The following is a 10,000-nucleotide window of genomic DNA, read 5'->3' on the forward strand; positions in this document are numbered from 1 at the left end:
AGATACTGTATTTCTACGCTCAGCAATAGGGAGGCCGGCCGGGTGCTGTACTGTCTGCATGGGTTTGTATATAGACAGATACATTTGTATGTTGTGCAAATATGGGTTCAGACAATCTGTAATTACGGTTATTCCAAAAACCAATGCGCTGCAATTTCCTTTTCACCAGAAAGTCCATTCAGTCAGCCATACGTACATACATCAGCTCAGTATTCCACTTCATGGAGTGCAATGCTATCCTGAATTACACACACGCGCGTGTGTGTGTGTGTGTGTGTGTGTATGTGTGTGTGCGTGGAAAGGAAAGGAAAGGTACTATATTTACGTAGCGTAACTGGACTTGTGTATACGTGCTATAATCTGTGCCATCCACACTTTTGTTGGCAAACGAGAAAGACCAGCTTGCACGTCTGTCTGTCTGTTGCAACAGCATTTCTCTAATGATGATCTGGATAAGAATGACACACACAGAACGGCTTTGGTTGGATGCCAGCAGGAGAGTCGTACCACTTTGCCTTTCGCCCTCGTTCGTCTCTTCAACTCTCAGTGAAGTAAAAACGCCCTCATGGAAAACCATATTCTTGAAGGGGGGAAATAATGTGTGTTGGAATAAACGTAGCTATAGGCAAGAATTAAAGAGGTGTTGAGACGTGTGTGTGTGTGTGTGTGTGTGTGTGCGTGCGTCCATACATACATCCATTGCAGTCAGAACTGCAGCCTCACTCCCAATCTTCCGCCGTAGTCTGAAAACCCACCTCTTCAGACTCCACCATGGCCCGTAGCACTCGCCCTATAGCCCCTTAGATAGCACTTCATGCAGACTTAGGGCCGATTCATAGGCTACTCCTATTTCACCGCTGTAGTGCCGAAATGAATTCGGCCCGTCAGAAAGTTTCAGAAGCACCGAAGAGCCGACTTTAGGACGGTACCTGCCCCCCCCCCTCCACCCCTCCCCCCCCCCCCCCTGAACCTCAAATGACGTCACATTGTAGGCTCTACAGCGCCAAACCGACTTTTATTCTGCTCTAAAATAGGAGTATGAATCGGCCCTATAAAGATAGCATTTGATACAGACTTATAGCATGTTATGTACTTGTAGACAGCACTATATAATTACATTGTATGTAGCCATAGCACTTTATAGTATATATATATATATTTATAGTATAGTATGTATAGTTTCATTATATAGATACTCCATTGTTACGTTCTTAGCTTACACATACTTTTTATGTACGTATGTGCTTTTTGTTTTTTCTTAATGTAAATCGCTCTGGATTAAGAGCGTCTGCTGAATGCCTAAATTGTCATTGTAATTGCAGGCTTTATTTGAATGCGTCACAATTTAGCATAATATACGGTCATATCTGATGATTTACTCTCCAAACTGTTATATTTCTATATCTCATGTCATGCAGGCTTCATTTCACATTTCTAAACGTTACCATAATACAGTCAAATGTATTCATTTAAATCGTGGTTCCAAATGGAACCTAATGGACAACGTAACGGGTACATTTGGCAGAGTTCAGAGTTATTTCGGTGTTAGCATCATGTTATGCTTTAGCTATTGAAAAATAGCAGATCTACAAGCTCGTAGCGCGCCACTCGGTGGCGCGCTACGAGCTTGTAGGTCTGCTATTTTTGAAAAACCGAAGAACGACTGACATAGAAACATAGCTTTTTCAGAAAACTGTCAGCCGGATGTATAGAAGACATTTTTTAGAATCTGATCTCAGGTCAGAATGGATTCATGATGTTTGGGAGACATAAGAAACACTTTCCCTGCAGGTTTGTTTCATGTGTGTAATACCCGTTGAAGTATTTCTACATGGCAGTATTGATTACTTTTATACTTTAGTAAAACATTAAGAGTAATTCTTCCACCACTGGCGATGAGTGGGGTTCATTCTCAGTGCGTCCTGTTTCCCAGCATGCGTTGTGTGAAGTTCTCCTATACTTCCTTGCGCGCGTCCCCGTCTCCCCGAGGGACGAGTCTGAACTCGAGAAACCGGAACTTTCTGAGGTTGTTTTTTCTCGATTGCCTTCATTCATCCAACCACGTCTCCAAAGGCAGACAGACAGGGAAGGCCTTCATTCATCCAACCACGTCTCCAAACCAAGACAGACAGGGAAGTGTCGACTTGATGATCCTCACAGCCAGTGTTGTTTTCGTCGACTAAAACTAAGACTAAATATACTGACAATTTCGTCAACCAAATAAAAACTAGACTAAAATGTTAGGAAGGGACTAGTGGACAAGAGATCCAGTATAAGTCATTTTACACTTGAAATTAGCAGATCTACAAGCTCACAACTGCGACGCGTTGTGAGCTTGTAGATCGGCTATTTTCAGCAAGTGTAAAATAAGTAATTATGACGGCAACAAGGCCCGCAAAAATACATTTTAGTCGACTAAATCACCTGTAGATTTAGTCGACTAAAATCTTATGACATTTAGTCGACTAAAACTAGACTAACACCAATACATTCCAGGTGACTAAAATGTGACTAAGACTAAGTGAAAACTATTCAGGAGACTATGACTAAAACTAAAATAGAAATTTGCTGCCAAAAACAACACTGCTCACAGCTAATCCTCATCAGTGTTCATTTTACCCATTTTAGGCCCGATGTAGAGTAGAGCAGAGAGTTTATTTATTTTGGTCATTATAACAAATCAATACAGTGCTTTTTCTTTTTCTTTTTTTTTGCAAAAGAAACATTGACCAAAAAGGTGTAGGTTGAAACCTATAAGCTTATAGTGCCTACCCTTCTAACAGATAAATGGCTTTCATAGGTAAGATAATAAAACAAAGCAAACAGAATGTCTTCTAAATCCTGATTCTCTGAAATACCTCATGTTTCTATATCCATTCAGTGGTGCTCAATATTACATGTCAAGGAGTCACAAGGACCCCCCAAAAATGATAGGCAATTGGCCGCCGACCCACCCATCTGACAATATGTTGTTCCAGGGACCCCCCAGAAGCAAAGATGAGAGTTAAAAACCTTCGCTCTGAAAGATTATATATATTCACAGATTTGCACCACATTTTCACGATTAAAACAAATGGCAGATCTACAGATCTACAAGCTCATGAGCTCTATGAGCTTGTAGATCTGCAATTTTCCCAATACAGCTAAAGTATAACATAATGCTATATCAGGGGTTGTGAAGGGGTTAATGTATATGCTTCGTAATAATCAAAATCTAGTCACTCAAATAAACGTAGTGGAGTAAAAAAGTACAATATGTGGATCTGAGATGTAATGGAGTAGACGTATATTGGAAAGTGGAAAAAGTACAAATATCCTCAAAATTGTACCAAAACATTATTATTTATAGTTACTTCTAATCGTTCCGTTTTCCTGTCAGAAAACAGGTTCAGGGTCACATGCAGGTGTCAGATCTTCTTCTTCTCAATTACCAAAATTGTACCTAAAAATACTATTGCTGCCGTTATTGCAAAGATGTGTTTAACCCATTCTGGGCGGGAACCCATTTCGGTGTTAGCGTCATGTTATGCTTTAGCTATTGAAAAATAGCAGACCTACAAGCTCATAGCGCGCCACCGAGTGGCGCGATACGAGCTTGTAGGTCTGCTATTTTTTGAAGAGTCGCGGAAAGTGACATGAAAGTGCAGTTTGAGAACAGAAAAACAGAATCAGAATGGGTTAATTGAGAGGGAAATCAGATAATTAAATATCTCTTCTTCTTCCTGCCGATGATAAATCAGGGTTATTTGTGACATATTCTGACCTCCCACAAACGGACGACGGCGTGCGTGGAATCTGGTAAATCAGATTAAACCCTTCTGACCTGAGATCAGATTCATACGAGGTTTCCACTGGACACACACTGGTCTGATTTACCCATTCTGACCTGAGATCAGATTCTAAAAAAAAATCAGTTGTTCTTCGATTTTTCAAAAATAGCAGACCTACAAGCTCGTAGCACGCCACTCGGTGGCGCGCTATGAGCTTGTAGCTCTGCTATTTTTCAATAGCTAAAGCATAACATGATGCTAACACCAACATGGGTTCCCGTTCAGAATGGGTTAATGTCGGTTTCAGTTACCCCACATAGCGTCGTGCATTCATTCCGAAAAACGGCAGATTAATTTACTCATTATGGGGATTTAATCAGCACGTTATTCAATGATATTTACAACGCAGATAAAAAATAGACAGATTTTTTTTATTTATCGACTCTTTTGATTATTGTCAGTGAACCCACGAGAGGACTTTTCTTTTCTTCTTCTTTTTCATTCACAAGTCAAAATAATACTCACACATTTTGGCAAACGTACAGGCATGCAGTCATGTAGTACACCCTTCATCACAACGACACAGTCCCTCCTCCTCCTCCCCCTCCCCTCCTCCTCCCTCCTCCTCTCCTTCCTCCCCCTCCCCTCCTCCTCCTACCCCCCCTCCTCTCCTTCCTCCTGCTCCTCCCCCCCTCCCCCTCCCCCTCCTCCTCCTCTCCTGAGAGGAGCCTCAAACAGAACCACGTGTTTGCATAGATGGAATCAAAGCCACATATATGACGCACGCACGCACACACACACACACACACACACACACACACACACACACACACACACACACACACACACACACACACACACACACACACACACACACACACACACACACACACACACACACACACACACACACACACACACACACACACACACACACACACACACACACACACACACACACACACACACACAGCTCCCTAAAGATCAAAAGACCAGTGTTCTCAGTTCTTTACTTTCTTATCATCATCATCATCGCCAACCATCATTCCTGCTTTCAATGTGTACGTGTAACCCCCCCCCCCCCTCCCTCCCCCTCCCCCCCCAAAAAACAATCATCCATCATTAAATGAGATATCCTTTTATACTTTTGGCGGTGTGTGTGTGTGTGTGTGTGTGTGTGTGTGTGTGTGTGTGTGTGTGTGTGTGTGTGTGTGTGTGCTCTTGGGAGCTCCACATCGTGGGCTCTGTGCCGTCAAAGAAACGCTGTTTTGACCCAAAATGCCATCTGGGACAATAAGGAATAGGAGATACAGGCCGATTGTAAGAAACGGGATAGAATGGATTATTAAAATAAGTAAAGTATTCCAAGTATAGAAGGTATATATATATTTACATTCTCTTAGAATTAATTATAATTATATATACACTCTTCTTATAGGAGACGTTCTGCATGTGCATATAATTATATACAAGGACTTTAACCCATTCTGACCTGAGATCAGATTCTAACGCACAGAAGATATGGTGGTTCTTTAACGCATTCTGACCTGAGATCAGATTCTAACGCACAGAAGAATGGTGGTTCTTTAACCCATTCTGACCTGAGATCAGATTCTAACGCACAGAAGAATGGTGGTTCTTTAAAAAACAATGTGCTGTTTGCTGTTTACCTAACCATGCAAAACAAATGCTATACAGGTAAGAAGGAGTTTAAAAACATACTAAACCAAACCCTCTTCATAAGGGAGCGAACTTTGATTATTTTCAATGAGAACGGAGAGTTTTTCTGTTTTGCAGAGAAATCAGTGAATGGCAAACAAACCACTATCCGGTCCCCCTTGAAAGGCTTCAGCCGGGTTGACTGGAGTTTAACATCTTTATAACATCTAAAGAATGATCATCAATCAACTGTTTTTCTTTCTTCATATTTACTCCCTGTTGAACAATAAAAACATAACGACAGTGTATAAATTAACGTGAGAGTCAAATTAAAACGTCACTGTGGTGTGGCAGTTGTTTTTTTTCTTTTCGGGAGCGCTCGTTTTGCTTCACTCTAGTGTCCTCCTGTATATACAGTCAGGTCCGGAAATATTTGGACAGTGACACAATTTTCATAATTTTGGCCCTGTACGGTACCACAATGGATTTGAAATGAAACACTCGAGATGCAATTGAAGTGCAGAATTCCAGCTTTAATTTGAGGGTATTTACAACAAAATTGAAAGAAGGGTTTAGGAATTGCAACAATTTTCAAACATAATCCCCTCATTTTAAAGGACCTTAAGTAATTGGACAAATGAATATAATCATAAACAAAATGTTCATTCTTAATATTTTGTTGAAAAGCCTTTGCAGGCGATGACTGCCTGAAGTCTAGAACCCATGGACATCACCAAACGCTGGGTTTCCTCCTTTTTGATGCTTTCCCAGGCCCATGTGGTGTGCTTCGGATCATGAGCCGTTCCAAGCCTTCTCCACACTTTTCTCTTCCCATCATTCTGGTACAGGTTGATCTTAGTTTCATCTGTCCAAAGAATGCTGTTCCAGAATGATGGGAAGAGAAAAGTGTGGAGAAGGCTTGGAACGGCTCATGATCCGAAGCACACCACATCATCTGTAAAACATGGTGGAGGCAATGTGATGGCATGGGCATGCATGGCTTCCAATGGCACTGGGTCACTAGTGTTTATTGATGATGTGACAGCAGACGGAAGCAGCCTCATGAATTCTGAAGTCTATAGGAACATTCTGTCTGCTCAGATTCAGCCAAATTCAGCAAAGTTGATTGGACGGCGCTTCACCATACAGATGGACAATGACCCAAAACATACTGCGAAAGCTTCCCAGCAGTTTTACAAGGCAAAGAAATGGAAAATTCTACAATGGCCGAGTCAATCACCTGATCTGAATCCGATCGAGAATGCATTCCACTTGCTTAAGAGAAAACTTAAGGCAGAAAGACCTGCAAACAAACAACAACTGAAGACAGCTGCAGTCAAGGCCTGGGAAAGCATCAAAAAGGAGGAAACCCAGCGTTTGGTGATGTCCATGGGTTCTAGACTTCAGGCAGTCATCGCCTGCAAAGGCTTTTCAACAAAATATTAAGAATGAACATTTTGTTTATGATTATATTCATTTGTCCAATTACTTAAGGTCCTTTAAAATGAGGGGATTATGTTTGAAAATTGTTGCAATTCCTAAACCCTTCTTTCAATTTTGTTGTAAATACCCTCAAATTAAAGCTGGAATTCTGCACTTCAATTGCATCTCGAGTGTTTCATTTCAAATCCATTGTGGTACCGTACAGGGCCAAAATTATGAAAATTGTGTCACTGTCCAAATATTTCCGGACCTGACTGTATACGTGGAGCCAGTGGGAACCTGCACAAATCTGCCAGCTCGAATTCCATTGGTCCTCAGGTCCTCTTATCAATCTGATTGATTGACTTTATTAGTCAGAAATGTAGACAGCAGACAGGAGTTTGCATGTTCTCCCCGTGTCCCTCACAAAAAACATGCAGTAATCCTGGTCTCTAAATTGCCTCCCCCTGGCCAGCCGGGGCGCCTGATGGAGGGGAAAGGAACTGGTTGGAATAACGTGTTCCTTCCACGCGCTACGTCCGACCAGGGAAACCCCCCCCTGTCAGGTGTAAAGGAGCAACTTGGACACTCAGGCATGAAGGAAGCATGAGTTCAAGTCCGTTGCTCTCCCCTTGTCCCCCATATATGGGGACTAGGTTGGTCTCCCCTTGTCCCCCATATATGGGGACTAGGTTGGTGGAGGGTGTGTAGAGCCCAGGATCACATTAGATGATTGACACAGGGGTGAAAAATGGGTTACAAAATCGTGGGATAAAAAAAAATATATATATAAAAAAAGAAATGTAGACAGCACATGGTAGGACATTAAGCCGAAAGGGAAAACAAAAAGGACAACTGAATCAGTATAGTCTCTCGAGTCAGACTGTACAACGGAAGCCCCGCCCCCCCCCCCCCCCATACACACACACTTCCGTTTCATCTTTGCAGTCATGCATCATTTTAATTCTAAAAGATATTCAAAAAATTATTATTATCCCAACGGTTTTTGTAACAGATTTTTCACCCTCTGCCTGTAATCTGTAATCCTGGCCGCTGTATATGAACCTGGGGAGAGTCCCGAACAGGCCTCGCCATGCTTTCTTTAAATGCATGAGGAGTGAGTAGGCCGCTCCTTATCACCTGACACTGGGTAGTTTCCCCGTTCCTTTCCCCTCCATCAGGCGCCCCGGCTGGCCAGGGGGAGGCAGTATAGAGACCAGTTCCTTTCCCCTCCATCAGGCGCACCGGCTGGCCAGGGGGAGGCAGTATAGAGACCAGTTCCTTTCCCCTCCATCAGGCGCCCCGGCTGGCCAGGGGGAGGCAGTATAGAGACCAGTTCCTTTCCCCTCCATCAGGCGCCCCGGCTGGCCAGGGGGAGGCAGTATAGAGACCAGTTCCTTTCCCCTCCATCAGGCGCCCCGGCTGGCCAGGGGGAGGCAGTATAGAGACCAGTTCCTTTCCCCTCCATCAGGCGCCCCGGCTGGCCAGGGGGAGGCAGTATAGAGACCAGTTCCTTTCCCCTCCATCAGGCGCCCCGGCTGGCCAGGGGGAGGCAGTATAGAGACCAGTTCCTTTCCCCTCCATCAGGCGCCCCGGCTGGCCAGGGGGAGGCAGTATAGAGACCAGTTCCTTTCCCCTCCGTCAGGCGCCCCGGCTGGCCAGGGGGAGGCAGTATAGAGACCAGTTCCTTTCCCCTCCGTCAGGCGCCCCGGCTGGCCAGGGGGAGGCAGTTTAGAGACCAGGATTACTGCATGTGTTTTGTGAGGGTACCTACCCTATAGGGGACACGGGGAGAACATGCAAACTCCACACAGAGAAAGGCCCATGTTTTGGCAAACCCCACCTAGGATATGGGCGCTGAGTGCCCATAAACCCAGGACCTTCTATCTGTGAGGCGAGACAGCGCTATTGGTGTCCAGTGGCCGGGGGGGGGGGGGTCTTCCAGGGTGGTCCGGTGGTCACGTAGACACCAGAGGACGCAGGACATCCAGCTGTGACTCCAACGTTGTCCTCTCCTGATGAACTTCCTGAAGAAAAAACAAAGCAAAAAAGAAAACGAGACATCAGTGACGCAACTGATGGACCCATCCATGGAACCAACTGATGGACCCATCCATGGAACCAACTGATGGACCCATCCATGGAACCAACTGATGGAACCATCCATGGAACCAACTGATGGAACCATCCATGGAACCAACTGACGGACCCATCCATGGAACCAACTGATGGACCCATCCATGGAACCAACTGATGGACCCATCCATGGAACCAACTGATGGACCCATCCATGGAACCAACTGATGGACCCATCCATGGAACCAACTGATGGAACCATCCATGGAACCAACTGATGGAACCATCCATGGAACCAACTGATGGACCCATCCATGGAACCAACTGATGGAACCATCCATGGAACCAACTGATGGAACCATCCATGGAACCAACTGATGGAACCATCCATGGAACCAACTGATGGAACCATCCATGGAACCAACTGATGGAACCATCCATGGAACCAACTGATGGACCCATCCATGGAACCAACTGATGGAACCATCCATGGAACCAACTGATGGACCCATCCATGGAACCAACTGATGGAACCATCCATGGAACCAACTGATGGACCCATCCATGGAACCAACTGATGGAACCATCCATGGAACCAACTGATGGAACCATCCATGGAACCAACTGATGGACCCATCCATGGAACCATCCATGGAACCAACTGATGGAACCATCCATGGAACCAACTGATGGAACCATCCATGGAACCAACTGATGGAACCATCCATGGAACCAACTGATGGAACCATCCATGGAACCAACTGATGGAACCATCCATGGAACCATCCATGGAACCAACTGATGGAACCATCCATGGAACCAACTGATGGAACCATCCATGGAACCAACTGATGGAACCATCCATGGAACCAACTGATGGAACCATCCATGGAACCAACTGATGGACCCATCCATGGAACCAACTGATGGAACCATCCATGGAACCAACTGATGGAACCATCCATGAGAGCCTGATTCTCATGGTAAACAGGATGTTCAGACTTCGTAGCTCTGCTCACAGAATGAATATTGTAGAAGTAGAGGTTGGCCGTGTGGCTGACTGGACAGTCTGG

At 44.5% G+C, this 10,000-nt stretch overlaps 1 protein-coding gene across 1 annotated transcript in view; it reads right to left on the reverse strand.

The window, feature by feature from the left end:
- Positions 1 to 8,809: 8,809 nt before the first annotated feature.
- Positions 8,810 to 10,000, reverse strand: part of LOC310860049 (ralBP1-associated Eps domain-containing protein 2-like) — a gene marked incomplete at both ends in the record, with an annotated part of 95,780 nt that continues 94,589 nt past the window's right edge. The window contains 1 exon segment of the mRNA XM_083766810.1: positions 8,810 to 8,878. Within this exon segment, the coding sequence (XP_083622936.1) occupies positions 8,810 to 8,878 (69 nt within the window).

Source organism: Protomyctophum parallelum (assembly GCF_964188405.1).
Source record: "Protomyctophum parallelum genome assembly, chromosome: 6".
Taxonomy (NCBI): Eukaryota; Metazoa; Chordata; class Actinopteri; order Myctophiformes; family Myctophidae; genus Protomyctophum; species Protomyctophum parallelum.